The 21,302-nt window shown below is 46.5% G+C and overlaps 1 protein-coding gene across 2 annotated transcripts; it reads left to right on the plus strand.

Moving 5' to 3' along the window:
* The first annotated feature begins 534 nt into the window (after positions 1-534).
* RESP18 (regulated endocrine specific protein 18) lies at positions 535-18,532 on the plus strand. Of its 2 annotated transcripts, none has more exons than XR_004423678.1 (6): positions 535-700; positions 4,680-4,803; positions 5,012-5,051; positions 5,164-5,271; positions 16,156-16,365; positions 18,388-18,532. XR_004423678.1 is itself a non-coding variant. In XM_033112429.1 (6 exons), exons 2-6 carry the CDS (start codon positions 4,757-4,759, stop codon positions 18,431-18,433), a joined length of 357 nt encoding a protein of 118 aa, XP_032968320.1. In that variant the 5' UTR covers positions 535-700; positions 4,680-4,756; the 3' UTR covers positions 18,434-18,532. The 2 variants fall into 2 exon arrangements, 1 of the variants encoding a protein (XP_032968320.1); XM_033112429.1 differs by lacking the exon at positions 16,156-16,365 and adding an exon at positions 16,666-16,781.
* Positions 18,533-21,302: the final 2,770 nt, after the last annotated feature.

A 21,302-nucleotide genomic window follows, 5' to 3' on the forward strand; every position in this document is an offset into this window, starting at 1 on the left:
GTCAATAAGAAAAGTCAGACATCTAAACTTCCAAAAAGTAAAAGAGGAAAGAACACCAATATTACCGTGATAACAAAACTAGACAAAGACATCACATCAAAAGAAAAGGAAGAAATTCATCCTTCATGAATATGGGGGTTGGGGAACAAAATGTATACACATGACGTATTCATCTTTTGTCATCTGTATATACTGAGTACAATTACAATTTTAATAGTTTTTTCCTTTCTTAAAATGTATATACATTTTTTTTGGCACCCTCTGTAAATGCAGACATTCTCAACAAAATAGCAAACTGAATGCAGCAACAAGTAAGGGTTATACACCATACCAAGTAGAATTTATCCCAAGAATGCAACTAGGGGACCCTGTGTTTAGCTGTTTAGTGGGGATTCTAGAGAGGGGGGGTCAACTATGTCAACAGCAGCCCACTCTTAAAAGCAAGGCTCTGACGCCAGGACAGGGAAGAGCGGGGTTGGGGGCCTTGTCACCACCCTCCATAATTGGCCGCGCCCAGAGAGGGGTGCGCAGAGCTGCGGCTCCGGTTGCGGTTCCCGCAGCGAAGCGAGCGCGCCAGGCGAGGCCACGCAGCGGCCGCGGCTGGCGCGAGGGGCCCGGGGCCCAGCAGGGATGCGTCTGTTTCTTTGCTTCCTACTGTAGAGCAGTCGCCCCGGGGGCTGGGACGCCGTTAGTCCCCAGGGTCAGGAGGAAAGCCGGGGAAGGGCGGGAGCGGTCCCGGGAGGAGGGGTGGAGGGGCGGTGGGTGCACAAAGCTCGGAAGCTCGGGAAATTGTAGGCGGTGGGAAGAGGAAATTAGATGGCGTCTTGGAGATGGGGGAGGGGTGGTGGGTTACAAATCGGAAGACGGAGGCAGGACCGAAGACAAGCGGAGCGAGGGAAATTTGGGGGGTGGGGTTGCGGTTCCGCAGGAGGAATGGAAAGGACCTCCGAGTGGTCCAAGGGACACAGGTCCAGGCCACGAGGCCACTGGAGAAACAGGAAGTGCCGAGGGTCCAGGGCGGAGGTGCCTGGAGCTGAGGGCTAGGCAGGAGCCGGGCCCGCGGACATCCAGTCCGGAGGAGACTGGGCCCAGCCGGGCGCTAGGGCTTCCCCTCCAGCCTGGGGCGGTGGGTGGCGGTGACACGATCGCAGGTTAGAGGGTTGGCCGCGGGAGGGAGCGGCAGAGGATGTGGAGGGCTTCTAGCCTTCCTTGCACTCGCGCCTTTTCCCCTCCACCGTGTCTGTTCGCGGGTCTTTGAACTTGGAGACCAATGCAGAGGACTTTCTGCGGCGCTGGGGGTTCTTAGAGGGCTGGGTGGGCGCGAAGCGCGCCAGGCTCTATGCGGTACCTGGGCCCTTTCACCTTTACAGCCGGGCCCTCCTTTCGGGAGCCGCCTCAGTCGCCCCCGCCCTGCGCCCGGCTCAGGGTTTCCAGTCCTGGTGACTGCAGGGGCTGTGTCCAGGGTCGCTCCCTTTACCCTTTGCCTTTCAGTCCTGGGATCTCTACCTCAAAGACACAGCTCCCCTCCCGAAGTCCCTTCCCCCACAGAGCACTGGGCTCTCTCGCTCTAGCGAGCTTCTCTCTCTCTCTCTCTCTCTCTCTCTCTCTCTCTCTCTCTCTCTCTCTCTCTCTCTCTCTCAATCTCGTTTTAAATTCTCTTCTTTATTTTTGATAATTATCTTCTATCTATGTCAGGAGACAGTGGTTAAGTTTCCTTTTAAAATAATTTTACTTGAATGAAAAACATGCATCAATTTAAAGGAGTAAGCCGATAACAGTACAGTGGCACAAAGATAAGCCAAAAAATCATGCCGGTGGTCATGCCGGTGGTTATCAAATAACTGCAGTTTGGAGAAAGTTGTTGTGGGGACAGAGTCCCAGAGAGCAGTTTCCAGGCTCTCAGCCTCAAGTGGAGGGGTGCAGGCTCCCGTAGTAGATGGCCATCAGCTGTGACTAGTTGGCCATCAGCTGTAACCAGGTAGCCAATTAGCCACTGTTATAACTACTGCCACTGCGTCGGTTGGTTAGTTGGTTGGTTGGCTGGCAGGCAGGCAGACAGGCAGACAGAAGTGGAAGACAGATTGCAGATTGTGTGGATCCTACTTCATGTGTCTTGCCCATCCGCCAGCGAAAATACAGTGGTATGACTCCCCTATCTATGGCTCTGTTGGTGTTTCTTTTTGGCCTCACCATATCCTGCGTTCTTATGTGGGGAGCAGGACTAGAGGCCCCGCATGACACCCCACATGACAGTTGTGTTAAGCTATAATGCTTCCATTTGGTAAACTAAATTTATTGGTGACTTATAAATAACTTTATTGAGACATAATTCACCCATTTAGTGGTTTTTAGCATATTCATGGAGTTGTGCAACCATCACCAAAATCAATTTTATAACATTTCATCATCCCCCAAAGAAACCCATCCTCTTTAGCAATCACTAACCATTCTTCCTTCTAATCACAGCCCCACTCAACCAATTTAGACAACTACCAATTTACTTTCTGTCTCTATGCATTTATCTATTCCAGACATTTCATATAAATGGAATCGTACAATACGTAATCTTTTGTGACTGTCTCCTTTCACTTACAATAATGTTTTCAAGGCTCATCCATGTTGTAAATGTATCCACTTCATTTTTTCATTAATGAGTAATATTCTATCAAATGGCTATACCATATTTTATTAATCCATTCATCAGTTGATGGATACTTGTTTCTACTTTTTTGACTCTTATGAGTAATGCTGCTATGAACCTTCATATAGAAATTTTTTCGGACATAAGTTTTCATTTCTTTGGTGTGTACACCTAGGAGTGGATTGGCAGAATCGTGTGGTAATTCTATGTTTAGTCTTTTTGATGAACCACCAGATTGTTTTCCACAGCAGCTGCATCACTTTATATTCCCACCAACAGTATATAAGGGTTCTAGTTTCTCCACATCCTCACCAGCACTTGTCAGCACTTGTTATTATCTGTCTTTTTTATTCTAGCCATCCTAGTAGGTGTGAAATGGTATCTCATAGGGGTTTTGATTTGCATTTCCCTGATGGCTAATGGTGTTTAGCATCTTTTTATGTGCTTATGGGCTGTTTGACGATCTTCTTTGGAGAAATGCCTATTCAGATCCAAAAAAAATTGGGTTATTTGTCTTTTTATTGGGATCTTCACCTTTTTGCATCATTGTTAGGATCTGCTTGTGAGTTGGAGGAGGAGAGAGATTCAGGATGGAAAAAAACAAACTGGATTCTCTCCCATCCCACTCCATCTACCTGGATTGAGGAGGGCCTGTAGGGCCTGTACACACTCCCCACATTGTGTAGGTGGGCATACTGTGGCTGACAGGAAAAGAAACTGACTGGCCAGCCCTAATTCGCTGAAGCCAGGTCCCATGCTTTATTCTTCCAAGGATTACAGAACTCCTTGCAGCTCTCTTCTCAGGAAGCAGCTGAACTCCTTCCCCCATCCCTAGCCTGTCTGCCTGTCTGTTCATTCAATTTTGGTAGCCATCTGAGGCCCTTCTCACCTGTCTGTCCACGGGCTGCCTCTTTGCCCGAAGTCTCTGCTCTTACATAGAAGTCGGTGCCAAGAGTGAGTGAGACCCAGGAGACAAAGAGGCAAAGGAAGGAAGTGAAGGAAGAGTGGGGAGATACTGGTAAGGTGTGCTCCAGAAGCTTCTGCCTCAAGGAGAGATCAGAAGCGCTGTAGGAGAGAGGCTGGACCTGTCAGATATTGAGGTAGAGAGGGAATCCCTAACTTGGCATTAAAAGCTTCTTCCTCAAACTTTTCTGCCTGAGCTTTTTCATCATACCCACCTCTAGAGCCTCCCCTACCCAGACCCTGGGCGAGACAGTGGTGGTGGTCTCTCAGCCCTACAGGGAAACTGTTCACACTTGGACTCTTTAGAAGGCACAGTAGAGGCAACTAGAAGCCCCTGGAAGAGGCCAGCATCCGTTTCCTTGGAACTGGTCCAACCCCCTGGTGCTCTCCGAGTGCTCCAGAACCAAGAATCATGAGGTCCCCAACCAGAACCCCTCCCTCCCACATAGCCCCGACTCTGAACTGGGGCAGTGGGATGCTCAGCGTGTATGGCAAATAGAAGACATGAAAGATGGGGGGTGGAGAGAGGGAGGTGATTCCTTGGGAAAAAGCGTGACCCTTCCTGAAAGCAGAGTTTTCATGGTTGCGGGGTTCAGAAGGGAGCTCTGCTTTGAGTTCCAATTCCTACTACTAATAATCATAGGGTCTGATGTGTGAGTATAATTAATGTCTTAGTGTTTTAAAAGCACTTTCCATCCTCAATCTGATTTGATTCTGACACATAATTAAATTCCCATTTGATTGCTTACTATATGCCAACCACTGTGCTAAGAAACTTTTATGCATTATCTCCTTTAATTTCCTCCCCAATCCTATGATGTTAGTCATTTCATGGATGAGAAAACTGAAGCTCAGCAAGTTGAATTAAGTTTCCCAGGGTCACAGAGCTAAGAGCAGGGATCCAAAAGCAGAGGTGGGCAGAAGGCAAACTCCTGTACACCAGCCAGTCTGACCCCTCCAATGCCCTGTGGTCTCTATGCACTTTGGGAAAAGCAAATTCTAATCACACTCTGATTTCTGGGATGGGCCAATCAGACTGTCCCAAGGGTAAGCACCCTATCCTTTAACCTTGCAGAACTGTTGTGGAAGGATGGTGTCACTCCAGCTCTGAAGACCCAGAAGATACCCAGGCTCCATGCCCCAGAGACCTGCATGAGGAATGGGCAGGCAGACTTTGCCACCAAAACCACTGAGCTGAGGTGTGTGAGGCCTGTGGTTTGGTAGACTGAGCGAGTGGGAAGGGAATGAGTGTTACGGCTACAGGTAGGAGCTGTCAGGAGTCCAGTGAATAGCCTATCTGATTTCAGCCAGAAGCAATCCCATGATCCATTAGTGATGTCTGCTAATGGAAGGGGTTAGGACACATGGCTCCTATTTGCTGCCCTTCGCTTAATCTTTGTCTTCCAGGGGCAAGCATGAAGAGAAACTTCAGCTATTGTTCCCTAAGGTGAGATTCCCTCAGGGATTTTTGAAATCCTTCATATGAGCCCCATCTCTTTCCCTCTGGGCCCTTCCTTCCTTTTCTCTTCACCCTTGACTCCTGGCTTCCTTCCCCTCAGAGTCCAGTGACTGAGGTGAAGAGAGAGCACTGCTTGAAGAGCACTGCGGAAGTGGTTCCAAAAGTCCTGAAGCAAGAGCTGACCAACCATGGCAAGGACCCGCTGCAGGTGAGAGGTCCTGCCCTTGTCCAGGACTGAACCCACCAAGGGCCTGTTTAAAGAGGGAGTCGGGATGAAGAAAGGGATAGACATTGGCTAATGAGCCTGATGAAGAACCTTCTGGAAGAGGGGGCATAGAGGTTGGGAAAGAACAGGGCTTTCAATACAGACAGAGCCAGGTCAATCTTGGCTCTGTCGCTGCCCAGTTGTGACCTTGGGCACATTACCTAAGCTCTTCAAGTTCCTTCTTGAAATGGGGCTGATAATAATAGCAACTCTCCTGAGTTTCTATGGGGATTAAAGACAATATGAAAAATGCCTGCCAGGGTTGCTGGATTGAAGGGAAATTCTTTCTTTTACCACTAAAGGGCGCCCACCCTTTCTCAGTCTCTCACAGACACCTTTCCAGATTTTAGCCACTGTGGGTGCCAAGGCTGGGAGCCTGCACTGGCCTCTTGTTCTGGAAGATCAAGCACAGAGTGTGAAGGGCCTGTAGGATTCTACTTCAGAGGTCGTCCACCTTTTAAAATATATGGGCTCTCTGTTTTTCTAAGAAAATCTTGAGTATGACATGACACTAATCCCCATCCTACATAGCTTCTGTCCTTAAATAGGAGAAGAGTGGTGCCCAGAGCCTCTCACATTCAGCCTCCCCTTGCTCTGCCCTGTGGTGTTGAGGAAGTCACCAGGGCAAGGCTCTCAGACATCTCTTGGGACCCTTGAGCTCCTTGGAGCCCAGATAAAAAAAAAAAACCACGCATCTAGTAGTTATCTACTCACCTTTCCAGCTGAAAAATGGAGTGGACATGGAGCAGGGCTGGACCAGGTGTCCGGACTCCCAGCCTTCTGCCTGCACAGCCCCTAGCGCTCCTTCATAGACACCAGTACAGGGTGAGCTGCTTCACACATCTCTCCACACTACAGATAGCCTGAGCAGGTGACATTTGAATTTTGACCTAAATGGTGCAAGGAAGCAGCCAGGGAAAGATCTGGAGGAAGAGTCCCCTAGGCAGAGAGAATCACAAATACAATTTCCCTTACGTGAGATTGCAGGTCTCCTTAGGACAACAGACAGAGTGGCCTGTGGTGGGAGGTGAGCTTGGACAGTAGGCCCAGGACTGCTTAGGGCTTGTAGTCTATACGCAGGGGTTGGGTTTTATTCAAAGTGCAGGGGGAAATCATTGGGGGATTTTAAACGAAGGGAATAGGACAATATGATAAACATTTTATAAAGCTATACTGATGGTGCTGGAAAATGGATTATGAAATGGACAAGAGTAGAAACAGGTAGACGTGTTTGGGGCTCTTGAGTTGTCCAGTTGGGATCTGGTGGTACCTTGGACTAAGATCATGGCAGCATCATTGGGAAGCTCCTAGCCGGGCTCCATCCAGAGGCAGTCTGCACCCCAGCGGTGCTCCAGCCCTTCATCCCTTTCAAAGAAACTGGTCTCCATCCCCGTCACCATGGCAGCCATGCCACCTTAGCTTAGATTGCTTGCTGGACCACATCGCTGGTCCTATGACTGACCTCATGATGGGGACTGGTTGTCATGGTTCTATTAAGTATGCAAACAAGTTGCTGCCATTCTCCTCCAGGCTCAGGGGACCAACCAGGTCTGTCTCATGGAAAATCCCAGAAAGGATACAGGATTAGAGATGGAGCCCAGGCAACGGCCTATAGAATTCTATTTCACAGGTCTTCCAACTTTCAGAAGTGCCTGAGTCACTCGTCTCGTCTCATGGCTTATTCAGTTCCAGACTGCTATTGAGGCTTATTCTGAATTTGGTGGGGGAGGAAGTGACAACCCTTGTCTCAGTGCATTCATTGAAAACCCCTTGTTTCTCCCCATTTTAGAATGTCTTGGAGCCATTCCCTACTCTGAGTCACAACCTTATAGCTGATTAAGGACTCTGGGGCGCCTCCTATCCCCCACACTTTCCCTTGTGCTCTCAAGAAGGGCAATTTTAGGCTGACCCAAAACTGGATTATTAAAGCCAATTTTCAAGCAAACTCTTTCTACGGACTTTTCTGGAGGCAGGATGGGTGGGGTTTGGACCTGACCAGAGTCTCTGAGGTGACATGGGAAGGATGGGGTGTGGGGTATGGAGAACACAGCCCCTGGTTGTGCTGAAGGCCTGGTTTCAGATCCCTTTCTCCTCCCAAAGCAGAATTGCAGCTAGAATGATAGCCATCCCCACCTACAGCTTTCAGATGTGTCTTCTTGATCTTCTTTCCTTTTGTAGAAGGAAATCCTTCCCTCCAGACCCAGGTCAGGCAAGCCTTGGACTTTGCTCTGCCTTTTGAGGTTCACAGTGCCCTCCGAGCATTAGGGTCCTCTACAGAGGAGCCATACCAGCCCCAACCCCAAGAAACCATACGGAGAATTCTATAACCAAAGGCTATGCCCATTTAACGTTTTGATGCCTCTGGTCAGTTTACCCCTGGGAAACAGGAGACCAGCCAACCTTGCTCAACCTATCCAAACTCCAGATGTCCCACGCCGTGAGCTTTATATTTCTCAAAGCACCTTCACACTCAGCTCATTGGATCCTCACAAATGAGAGCACATGGGAAAGTATCCAAGCCACTGTCTTAGTCCATTCGGGCTGCTATAACAGAATCACATAGAGTGGGAGGCTTATACATAATGGAAATTTCTTTCTCACAGTTCTAGAGGCTGGAAAGCCCAAGATCAGGGTACTGGCAGATTTGGTGTCTGGTGAGGGCCTGCTTCCTGCTTCATAGAAGGTGCCTTCTTGCTGTGACCTTACATGGTGGAAGGGGCGAGAGATCTCTCTGGGGCCTCTTTTATAAGGGCACTAATCCCATTCATGAGGACTCCATCCTCATGGCCTAATCACTCCCAAAGGCCCATCTCCAAATACTGTCACCTTGGAGCTTTGGTTTTCAACATATGAATTTGGGGGGTGAGGTGGGGAGCACAAACATTCAGACCATAGCACCCATCACTTATAGAACCCATAGAAATTAACAGACACCATTCTGGTAATATAGGCTTAATCATGCTGCCAATGTATATCTTCTCCCTTCATCCTTGCATCTAAGGACATAGCTAAATATAACACTCAACTCATCATATCAATTCATACAGTCCCTACCTAGTTCTCATTAGTTAGGTTGACTCCGACCACCTGCCCTACTTTTGCCCATCATACATTCACTGTCCTGGCCACTGCAATACATGGTTCCTGCCGCAAAGCAATTGAAGACTAGTCAGAGAAGTGAGTCATACATGTAACATATTCATGCAATGGATAGTTATTGAATACCTGTGTAGCGGACCCTGCAGTTGCCCTGCCTCATCCCCTGGTCTGAATCTGAGCTTACCTGCAGCTGCAGGTGGAAAGTATCTGTACATGCTGACAGCTTCCCACCTCAAACCCTGGGCTCTCTGCTTCTCCTATGGGTCTTCTGGAATACCAGAGGAAGTCACCTACCTGTGCTCAAGACAGCCCTGAAGTATCTGGATTTAACACACACACACACACACACACACACACCCACACCCGCCCGCCTGAGGCAGCCCTCAACCAGTTAAAGATTGAGTTTACTGGAGAAATATGCCAGCATATCCTTCCCTTGATGGGTAAATCTGAGACACATTCTATACAGATTCTTGGGGGCTCCCAGTAGGGTTCACTCCCAGTTGCCCACTGTGATGGTTAACTTTACATGTCAGTTTGACTGGGCCCAGATAGCTGGTAAGACATGATTTCTGAGTGTGTCTGTGAGGGTACCTCTGGAAGAGATTCGCATTTGAATCGGTAGACTGAGGAAAGAAGATTACCCTCGCCATTGGAGTTGAGCATCATCGAATCCATTGAGAGCCCAAATAGAACAAAAAGGTGGAGGAAGGGCGAATTTGTTCTCTCTGCTGGAGCTGGTACATCCATCTCCTGCCCTTGGACATTGGTGCTCCTGGTTCTCGGGCCTTTGAACTCAGATTGGGACTTACCAGCAGCTAGCACTGTTGGAGAATGTATTGGTAGAGGGCAAGAATGGAACAGGTGGACAGACCTATTAGGAAGTATTGTTTTGGTCGAGGGGACACTGGTGGCTTGGACTGGGCTGTCACAGTGAGTTGAACATCTCCAGTTGGGCCATGCACTCTACCAGAGGCAGCCTGAAACTGAGGGGGAATCCAGACCCCCATGCTCTCCAAGGAAACAGCTTCTGACTCCTGTCACCATGGCAACTGTGTTTTATCTGTCTGGACTGGTCGCTGGGGTGACATCATCAGCACCAAGTGACTGATGCCCACAATGGGAACTGGTTGCCGTGGTGCTAAAGTATGTAAATAAGAATCTGCCATTCTTCTCAAGGTTAGGTCCTTGACTAGCTCTACACCTAGGGGAAAATCAGGGGAGGGAGAGATCAGAAGGGAACCAGGAGAAGCCAGCTGTCAGGCGGTTGCTGAGTCACTATGCCTCAGGACTTGCCCAAATCAGGACTGCTATTAGAGCCTGTCATTTATTGGGGGAGGGGGAGTTTTCATTGCAGAGGGGGGGTCCTCCAGCACATACACATACAAATTCCAAGTCCAAAGAGCTTCCTTGAACTGTTTCCTTCTCTGAGCAAAACTTGGAGGTGTCTCACATCCCCCACCCTTGCATTGCCATTCAGGCTAGTCTAGGACAAACTGCTTCTGGACTTTTAAAGTGGGTTTTGTTGAAATTCCTTCTGTAGCCTTGTTTGGTGTCAGGACAGGTGGGCTCCAGCCAGACCCTCTGAAGTAAACTATGTAGGACCAGAACAGAAGGGACATTTGGAGTGGGGCTAGAGAATAGATCCTTGGTGCAGATGGAGGCCTGGTTTCTGAACCTTTTCTCCTTCGCACATCATTCATAACGTGAATGCCAGGCAGGGTAGGACCACAACCGAATTGCAATCTTGCCTCAACCACTCCCCTGCCTCTACCCACTACACTCTATGGTGGTCTTTTTCCCTTTGGGAAAGGAGCTTCCTTTGAACCGCAAGTCCAATAGGCCTACTCAGTCTTCTGAGGATATTACTCTCAGCATCAGGGCCCCCTCCAATGAATAGCGAAAAATACAGCATCAATGCATGTGTCATTTATCATTCTCGTAGTTATTTCCCTGGTAGTTTGACATCTTAAAAGGGAGAGAGAAGCACACTGACCTATGCTCAACCCATCCAAAGGCCATTATGTCCCTTTTTCCTGTAGCATTATACTTCTCAAAGAAGGTTCACACTCATTTGCTCCTAGACCTCAAATTGTTTCTGTAAATAATTTTAAAGTATTATGGGTAACACAAATCTATGCTAACCAGGTAAAACTCCAGTTCCTGGCATGACAAGTAGTTTGTGTCAGACTCTCCTGTTAACATGACAAAATATAAAAATAACTGTATGAAAGCATGGAGACCTACCCAAAGCAAGACAAACTGGAAGGAATTTAATTCTTAAAAAAAGCAAAGCCTACTGGGGTGAGTACCACATTTTAACAGGCTTTTCCCTAAAGACACTTCACCATTCCCTGCAGCACACAGGGAAACAGAGCTCAGGCAGAAAGTAACAGTCTGCCTGGCCGAGGAAGCAGAGGCTGGAGTACAGAAACACCAGAGTAGCTGGAAATTGAGGGAGAAAGCTGGGAAATGAGTGAGCTCCAGAGAGGTGAACCCAAAATCCACATACAAGTTCCCCTCAGATCCTTAGCTACCTTCTAAAACAGCACATGTGCAGGGTGAGATTCCAAGAAGCCTAGTGGAAAAGTTAAAGAGCTGAACTGGGATTTTTTACAAGCTGCCACAGTGTTAGGGAGACCAAGTTTGGAGGTCAGGACCCATAACATTAGAGGGCCTTGGTAAACACCTTGGGCTTTTTATTGAAATCCTTAAAAGACTATATCTTAGATATACTGTAAATACAAAGGCCAGGACTAAGGGACATAGCCGAGGATTAAGACAGAACCAAAATACTCCGGCCCTAAAATAATCAGGCTTCAAGGTTTTTCTGCCAAAAATTTAATTGTAATAAAACTCTCACAAAGAAACTCAGGCCCAAACACTTAAAGAAGAAGAAATAGCAATCTTAAACTCTTTCAGAGCATAACAAAAGAGGCAATACTTTCTGACTGATTTTATGAGGCCAGCATAACCAAACTTTTGGAAGAAAACATAGGAGAAAAATCTTTGTAAGTCTGGGGTAGACAAATATTTCTAAGAACACAGCATTAGCCATAAAAGATAAAATTAATAAATTGGACTTCCTCAAAATTAAAGTATTTTGCTCCTCAAAAGACACTATTAAGAAACAAAATGAAATGTTCAGAGCTAGAGAAACTATTCAAAAAACCATTTATCTGATAAAGGAGTGCTATCCAGAAGTACTCAGAGAATTATGTAAATTAGGGATTGTAAATATTTTTAGATATTGTATTCATTTCCAATTGCTGCTGTAGCAAATCACCTCAAACTTACTAGTTTAAAGCAACAAAAATTTATCTTACAGTTCTGCAAGTCAGAAGTCTAAACTCAAGGTGTCACCTGGGATGTGATCCTTCTAGAGTCTTACAGGGAGAACCAATTTCCCGGCCTTTTTCAGTTTCTAGAGGCTTTTTGCATTCCTTGGCTTGGGACCCCTTCCTTGCAGTATTCCAACCTCTTGCTTCCAATGACACATGTCCCATTACTGATTCTGACTCTCACTCTCCTGCTTCTCTCTTATAAAGATCTTTGTGGTTACATTGGGCACACCCAGAAAATCCAGGATACTCTCCTCTCTCATTGGAGGTTAATCACCTTCTAAGGTTAATCACATCAGCAAAATCCCTCTTACCATGTAAAGTAACATTCACAGGTTCCAGAGATTCAGATATCGACATTTTTAGGGGCCATTACTCAGGCTACTGCAGACGTCATAAGTATTGTGGCTATGTATAGTAAAACTATCATTAATTCTAAGAGATGGGTATTGAATTATTTAGGAGTGAAATGTCGTGAAGTCTGTAAATTACCTTTAAAAACTTCAAGAGAAAAAAGCAATTGTGATAAAATCTTAATTGTTAGTCTGGGTGGTAGTTATATGCACATTCATTAGATCCTCTGTTTTAATTGAAAATTTTCATAATAATTTTTAAGCTTAATAAACAAAATATGGAAATGCCAATCCAGAGTTTAGAAAGCTCACACACTAACCTATAACTAAACAAGAGTGGAAACAAAAGATCAGTTAGTTTGTTAGCCAGTTAGTTATTGCAATAGCTCTATTAAAAAGAGTATAGTGGTCTGAACCAGAGAAATGGCGGCAACGTGGAGAGAAGTGGATGGATGTGCAATACACAGAGGGTGCCAAAAAATGTATACACGTTTTAAGAAATTAAAAGACTGTATTAAAATTATAATACTCAGGGTGGCTGGTTGGCTCAGTTGGTTGAAGTGTGGTGCCAATAACACCAAGGTTGCCTGTTTGATCCCCGCACGGACCACTGTGAGCTGCACCCTCCTTAAATAAAATAAAATTAAATTTTGAAAAAATTGTAATACTCAATATATGCTGATATGATAACAAAAGATGAATACACATCACGTTTGACTTCTGCAATGACAAGTGCTCAAAGTGGTTACCATCAGCGTCATTTTAATACAGTTTTTTTCCTTTCTTAAAATGTGTATACATTTTTTTGGCACCCTCTGTATTTTGCAGGTCAAATCCATGTATGTTGGAGGTCTTTAGGAGGATGAGGGTAAAGTGAGCATCAAGGGTAATAAAAATAGACTAAAGACACTGTCTACTGTCTAGTCATTCTTCATATTTAATCCTCACAACAAACTTACGAGGTAGGTACAGTTCGCACCCACATCTTACATGCAATCAATTTCTCCAACTTTGGACCTGGTTTACATAAAAAAGGAGCGGGCCGGGCCCCTGGGGGTGAGGTGGCTGCGTGGACGGAAAGGCCAGCAGGAGTTGGGTAGGCTTTTGCAGGGGCAAGGCCTGCCCGCGATTGGCGGAGCTACCTAGGGAGGAATGTGCAGATTTATTTTCGTTAGCGGGTGGAAAGCAACAGTCCCGCTTGACCCCTCCAGCTGCGGTCTCCACCTTCTCTGAGAGGTGGGTGGGGAGCAAGCGCTCGGAACCCATGAGGACGCGGCGCCTGCTGTGGTTTGGGGACTCCGGGGGGCGGAGGGGTGGGCACCGTCTGCTCCTCTGCATCCTACTGCTGAACAGCCGCCCAGGGGGCAGCAGTGGCCACAGTCCCGAGGAAACCGAAATCTTGGGGGTGCAGGCAGGGCCAGATAGCGATTCCCAAAGAAGTGGGTCAGGAGTCCTCAAGCTTAGGAACTTATAGGAAAAGACTGTTTGGGGGCGTGAAAAGAGATAAATGTAGAGTGTCTCACAGAATGAGGCGCAAGCTTGCGGTAGGGCTCCGCCTATGGGATCTGGACCCAAGAGAGAGCGGACTCGGGAAAATTGGGGAATCGGGAGGAGGCCGCAAGAACAAGTGGGAGGAGGAAAGAAAAAACGGCCTATGCGACCACAGGAGAAGCAAGACTCGCCGAGGGGCCAGAGAAGAGACGCCCGGGGCTGAGGGATAGGCAGGGGACCAGGATCTCGGGACATTAGGAGCAGAGACCGCGGGTACAGTGCTTCGCTCCGGAAGGAAGGCTGGGCCGAGAGATAAGCCAGGGCTGCTTCATAAGCCCTCAGAGGCTGGTGTCTGCAATCCAGTTTCCGATAAGAAGGGGAAGGCTAGGCTGGAGTAAAAGAGGATGGAGTAGGAAAGAGTCCATCCTTTTTTCTGCCCCCTCCACTCTGCGCCAGCGGAGCAGCGCAGAATTAAATCTGAGTAGCCAAAGACGAACTGCGCAGACTCGAGGATTCCGTGCCCGCCACTAGGGGAAGACAGCGCAAACTCCTAGTCCGAGGCCAACTCTCCCCCTCCCGATTTTTGGATTTAGAGGCCTATGCAGAAGACTCGCGGAGAACTGTGGGAAGAGGCCTGGTGGCAGATGATAAAACGGGAGGGGGTGGGAGGTAGGGAGGAAGATCAAGCCTTGTGGGAATGCCTTGCCCTCTTTTCCGCCCAGAGCTGCCTCTTTCCCAGGCTTCGGCCACCTCTCAGCACCACGGACAGCACCGGGCCTCCCGTGGGTCTCTCTTATACGATCAATCTTGGGAGCGCTGCCTCTTCTCTTCCAGAAGCTCTTTTCCTTCTCAGTAGGATGCTGGAAGTTCTGCTCCTACCTAAAGCCAGGAAATTGATATTAGGACCCATTTGATTGGGCAAAATTTTCTTTTCCTAAGGCACGTTCACAATGATTCATGGTAATTCCACCACAGAAAAACAATGGACTCTCCTCCAACCCCACTACATCTGCCTGGAATAAGAAAGGTGTGTAGAGCATTAGGGACTATCCTTCCTCACCCTTTGTACTTTGTCTATGCACAGTTGGGCAGACTGGCTTTCAGGACAAGGATCCAGACACACTGAAACCCTACACATACCAATACTTTCCCCTATATGGATTCCAAGGCCTCCTCTCCTCATACCTGGCTTCAAATCCTTCCACCAGGTGCAGTTCACCTGCTTCCCAAGCCCCATCTCTTCACCTGCTTATGCATTCCATGTGTGTAGCTGTCTAAGTTTCTGCTTACCTCAACCCCCACAGGCTATTCTGCCTGTAAGCTTGGTTCTTACCTGGAAGTTGGTACCAAAGGTGAATGAGGTGCAGGGCCTGAAGAACAGGGCAGGTGGTGATGGGGGCAGGGAGAAATGAAAAGAAGGAACACTTGGAAGGAGGAAGGGTGGGGCAGCTCTGGCCCTTCCAACGATTTACTACCCCAGTCTTCCAACACTTGCAAGTTGTACTCCAGCAGATTGTGCCCCGAGGTGAGTAAGACCTGGAGAAGAGAGGCTGGGGCTGGTCAGATATGAGGGCAGGGGGGACAGTGAGGGGCTGTTTGATCTGAGGACAGCCTTCCTTCCTCAAATGTCTCTACTTGAAACTTTCCTGTCATGCTCATCTCATGGAGCAGGGGTGAGACCAGAGGCAGGGTGAAGTTGGATGGGTGGGCTGTTTGCCCTTAAACACTCTTGGGAAGAGCCCAGAATAGGCTTCTAGAAGAAACCACCGAAAGAAGCTAGCGTCTAACTCCTTTGGACTAGTCCCAACCCCTGGTCCTATCTGAGTGTTTCTAGAGTCAGGAATCCTTAAGTTCTCAGCCAGGAGAACACACACCCACCCCTGTGTCTGAGTAGGAAGCAGAGCAAATTGTATGACAAATACAGGGGAGGAATGAAAGGGAGTGGAGAGTCCCTTGGAGACAGATGGCTTACCCTTCCTTAAAGCAGAGTTTCATGAATGGGGAGAAGGTCAGATAAGAACTCTATCTAGGGTTCATATTACTACTACTGCTACTACTGGTGTCTAATATGTGAATAATGCCTTAGAACAGCGGTTCTCAAAATGTGTCCTAGGACCAGCAGCATCAGGAAACTTGTTAGAAATGCTAATTCTTGAGCTAATTCCAGATCTACTGAATCAGATACTCTAGGGTGGGGAACAGCAACCTGTATCTTAACGAGCCCGGAGATTCTAATGCACACTGAAGTTTGGGAATCAGGGCTTTAGCATTTTGTAAGCACTCCTTACCTCCCTAGTCTCATTTAATCCTCACGATAGCATCAAATGAATCAGCAAAGAGAATATAATCCTAATCCTAAGTGAATATTTATTAAATGCCAGGCACTATGCTAAACAGCTTTTATATACCATCTCATTTAATTCTCTCCACAAATTGTGATCATTTACCTACTTGAGGGAGAGGGGTAGTGTTAATCTCACCTGGTCCCTGGAGTGGGCCTGCGTGTCCCACAGGTCAATTCACTGCACCCTTTCACCCTGCAGGTTTGTTCTGGAAGGATGACATCACCCAGAATGTGCTGACCCAGAAGATGGAGCACGTCAGCATACTCCACCCCCAAGATCCCTGTCTGAGGGATGGGCAGGGGGCCTTTCCCACCAAAACCACTGGGGTGAGGTGCATGAGGTCTATGGTCAGTCCATGCTGTCTGGCGGACAGACAGAGCAGGGAGAGAACAGGTATTAAAACTGCAGGTAAGAGCCGCCAAGAGCACGTTGAGAATGGTTCAGAGGTCATGCCTAGGATCTGTAGGAAACCACGCCATGAGGCATTAATGATACCTGCGAAAGGAGAGGAAGTGGATGTTAGCAAGCCTAGCTTCCTGCCTCTTCTAGGGGACAAGCAGGAGGAGAAACTTCGACTCCTTTTCCCCAAGGCGAGGCTCATACATCTTCTAAAGAATTTTAAGTCTCTGGCTTTGGGTCCCATCTCTTTCCTTCTGGGGCTTTGTTACCCTTTTCTGCCTCCTTCACTCCTGGCTTCCCTCCTCACAGAGCCCAGTGGTCGAGGTGAACAAGGATCGGTGCTATACCTCCAAAGTGGTTTTGAAGGCCCTGAAACAAGACATGACCAAGCCTGTCAAGGGGAGGGGCTCACTCTTTCTAGGGAGGTAAGAATCCTGTTGAAATGAGGGAGGCAGACATGAAGAAGGGAGTGGGTATTGAGGTGTGAATGGATAAGCTGAAGAAAAGATATTTCTTTTCCCAATCAAAGGGTACCCTCACTTTCCTTTTCTCTCTCACAGACCACCTGTGGGAATCCACATGAGAGGCTGGGAGGGCAAGGAAGCGGGAGCCTCTAACAATGAGATGATCTATAGTTTCATGTATAAGCATTGAAAACTGCAGAGTTTTCAAAATTAAATAAAGATCCTCCTTTGCTCCATACATTCCTTTGTTTATATCAAGTGATAGCAAAGTTCCTTTGGATAAATAGGAGAGGTAGCTCAGGGACTTTCACATTCAGAACACACACACACACACACACACACACACACACACACACACATACACACATACACACTACCTTGCTCTGTGGCTTGGGCCAGTCATCTGGGTAAAGCTCTGAGTTATTTCCTCGAGATGCTTGAATTCTTCAGAATCCAGATTGAAAACACCCACCTACCACTCCCATCTATCTTTTTAGCTGAGACGCTGGGGTCCAGGCTGATCAAGGGACTTACTTAAGACTGCATACCTGATTGATGGTAGAGGCAAGACTGGAGCCAGCTCCCCTGCACAGCTCCTGCCTTTTCTCTCAGGGACCACAGTGGGGGTTGGGCTGTGCCAAACATCAGGCCCTTCCACATTGACAAAAGTCGTTTTTGTTTGTTTGTTTTTTGGACTAAGACCAAAATTACAAGAAGGTGGCAGCTAGAGGCAGCTGTAAAGGAAGGGTTTCCCAGGCGAGAGCACTGCAATGACAAATGCCCTCAGAGGAGGATACCATGGTATGTTAGAGAAGCAGACAGAAAAGTCAGTGCTAGAAGATTAGGTTGGAGACGGAAGCTCAGGACTGACCATACAGGACCTCATGGATCATGTTAAAACCATTTTTTTAATTGGGTTTTATTTTAAGTATAATGGCAGGTTAACTGGGAAATTTTAAGGAAGGAGATGTCATAATGTGATTGGTAGACAATTTTAAAAGGTCACTCTAGTGATGTTGGAGAATGGATTGTGAAAACACCAAGAGTGAAAACTGAGAGGCCCGTAAGGAATGGATTATCCAGGTCCAGGGGAGACTAAGGTGGCCTGGACGGGGGTGGTGACAGGGGAGCTAGCACCCCCAGCTGGCTGTGCACGCCATCCAGAGGCAGCCTACACCTCAGGGGGCTCCCAGCCCCTCCTGCTCTCCTAGGAAACCGGTTCCCTTGGTTCCCACTCTTGTAAGGTGGCAGCTGGGCTTCCTAAGCCTGGATTGGTTGCTGGGTTAACGCACTCAGAGCTAAATGACAGACCCACCTGTGAGGGACTGGTTGCCGTGGTGCTTCTGCCAGTGCAAACAAGGTGTTGCCATTCTTCTTCAGCTCTGAGCCCACGGGAAAATCACAGGAGTAAGTATAAACTATATGTGGGAGCCATGGGGACAGGCTCAATCAGTGGGCTGAATCACTGTGGGCTTGCTCAAAACAGGCTGTTATTGAAGGAGAGCAGGTGAGGGAGGGGCCACCTCCCTACAAACTAATTCCAATCCTTTGTTTCTTCTTGTTTTAGGCCTTCTTTGAGCTGCCCCCACTGTGAGCCACAACCTTGTCACTGACTGAGACCTTGTGAGAAGGCTCTCTGCCCCACTGCCCTCTCCATTGCCCTCCAGAGGGGGCAGTTCTAGGACGACCCAATTCTGGATCATTAAAGTGGATTTTTCATGCAAAGTCTTTCTGTGCCTTGTTTTGAGGAAGGATGGGTAGGATTTGGACCTGGTCAGAGCGTCCAAAGTAAGAGAGGTAGGACCAGAGCAGGGGTGGGGGTGAGGGGAGCACAGCTCCCAGACAGTGCTCATGGAGGCTGGTCTCTGTCTTGTTTTCCTCTCAGGGACCAATCCTGAAGTGGAAAAAGTGAGGATGGTACTACAGTTGGAATGTCAGCCATCCCCACCCACACCCAGCTACACTGGGTGGTCTAGTTGCCCGCCCTTCCATGTCAGACAGACCTGCACCCTGCTGTTTTATGGGGGCCTCCACCTCCAGCATTATAGCCCCTGCCAGGGCTTTCCCACTCATCTAGTTCCCAGGAATCAACAGGGAAGTGCTATGATTAAAGTGTGCACACATTAACTATTTCGATGGCTCTTGCCAGTTTGCTCCTACTAGCTTAAATTCTTAAAAGGGAGTGGGTAATCTGACCACCCATGCTCAGCCCAACCAAACACCAGGGTACTTTATTTGCAGAGCTTTATACTTCTCAAAGTACTCTCACTCATTGGATACTCACAGGTGTCAGCAAATAGACAGGTATTTGTTTCTAAGATGTACTGTTTCTAAGGAGTAACAGAGTTGTACACATATATTAATAATTATACAGTTATAAACATAAGTTTGTATACATTACTGGATATAAGTTATGCTTTAATAATAAATAATAATAGCTATGAACCTCTCAAAATGTAAGAAGTGAATAAGAGAAAAAATGTTTTTGAAACGAAGATGGAATGATTTGCTCTACGTGATATCAAGACTGAGTATGAAGTTGTAGTAATTAAGGAAGTGTGGTATTGATGCAAAGATGACAGGTAGATTGATGAAATACAGAGCTGATAGATAGACATACAACAATGTGGACACTTTATGATAAAGATGGTGCTGCGGAGAAGAAAGGATAATCTTTTTAATACATAGTCGTAGTTCAGGAACCACTGGGAACCCTTGTAGAAGAAAAATTCACTTTTATCCATAACTTAAAACATACACACAAATAGAATCCAGGTGGATTATAAGCCAATGTGAAGAATTAAACAATGAAGCTTACTCCATAGCTTAAAGCCATTTGGCAGTTTTAGTTTGATTTTAGGAACGCCTACTCTACAAAACTTTGTGGATGAAGCATTTAGAAGATAGTATAAGAAAATAACTCCGTGTCCTAAGAGTTGGAAAAATTTCTTAAAGAGGAAACAAAAATGCTAAAGATAAAGTAAAAAATAGTACATTAAATAAAGAATATCTATAAACTCTTCCTTACAACTTAAATAGGACAGTGTTAGGGTATAATATTGTCTCTGCTGCTATGTGAATGCAAACTTTTTCCAGCTGTCTTTCCTAACAAGAATGGAAAAGAAAGATTTTTCTAAGTCAGTGGTTGTATAAAATATAGAAATATAATTTATAATTGTATATGTAATTTTTAAATTTCTAGTAGTCACATTTTTTTTTAAGTAAAAAAGAATTAAGGCTATGTCTTCTCCCCTGTCCGTCCTCTGTAAAAATATGGTTTGGAAAGACATTTTTTACTTTGATATCCCACAGAAAATCACACTAGTCCATTACTTGGATGATATTGTGCTAACTGCATATGGTGAGCAGGACGCAGCAAGTGCCCTAGATGCCATAAGACATATGCATGGAAGAAGAACCTCACGAAAGCTCCGAGTCCTGCCACATCAGTGAAGTTTCTAGGGTCCAATTGTCTGTGGCATGTTGCTATATCCTCTTGAAAGTGAGACAAGTTACTTCACCTAGGGTATCTACCACAATAAAAAAAAAAATGAGGGAGAGATAATACCCTTTGTGAAAGAATGGGCCTCTTTGGCAGTTGAGGCAAAATACAACAAACACATTTCAATGTGCTACTCTGACCCATTTACCATTAATCCATCAGGCTCTCCTCGTATGGCCTGAAGCAAGAAACAGTTCTGCAACAGTCCCAGGTTGCAATGTAAGCAGTTCTTTCTGAGAATGTTTCAAAACTGATGAAAGATATCAAGCTACAGAGTCAAGAAATCCTTTGACTCTCAAGGAGAGGAAATAAAAAGAAACCCCTCCCTGGTCACAGCTTAGTAAAACTGTTAACAACCAAAGACAAGTTACCTACAAAAGAGTAACAAATATACTGACAAATGATTTCTCCAAAATGTTTTTAAACAGAGAGAAGGGTATCAAGTGAGCAGATACCTTAAGTTTGGCTCCTGGATCTACTCTCCACTTGTCTTCACCCTGTTTTCTGTCCAAAGAGGCTGGACTACTTCAAGGAACTCCTTCTTCCTCTGGATTCTGATTAGGTGAGCACAATGGGAATACATAAAAGGAGATCAAAGAGAGAGAATGAAGAGTGAGGAGCAATTATTTATTTCTCCTGCTTCCTCCGTATGAGGTTGTTACAGGTTGTCTGCCTCCCCTGGCACACATGTGCAATAGGAAACATGTATAAGAAGATACATAGTCACACTATGTATTCATGATAACTCAAGACTGGGGGTAATCCAAAACTCGTGTTTCTTGGCTTTCCTTTACAGTTTTATAACCTAAGCATGTGTCCTTATATTATAAAATTATAAAGAAAAGCAAAGAAACGTGGTCAAAAAGAGAATGGATAATGGTTACCTTTGGAAACTAATGACTGGTGGACACAATAAGGCTTCTAGGGTACAGAAAGTTTTCTGTTTCTTTCTCTTTTTTTTATAACTAATGAGTGTTGAT

The sequence above is a fragment of the Rhinolophus ferrumequinum genome, chromosome 8 (genome assembly GCF_004115265.2).
Source record: "Rhinolophus ferrumequinum isolate MPI-CBG mRhiFer1 chromosome 8, mRhiFer1_v1.p, whole genome shotgun sequence".
Lineage (NCBI taxonomy): Eukaryota > Metazoa > Chordata > Mammalia > Chiroptera > Rhinolophidae > Rhinolophus > Rhinolophus ferrumequinum.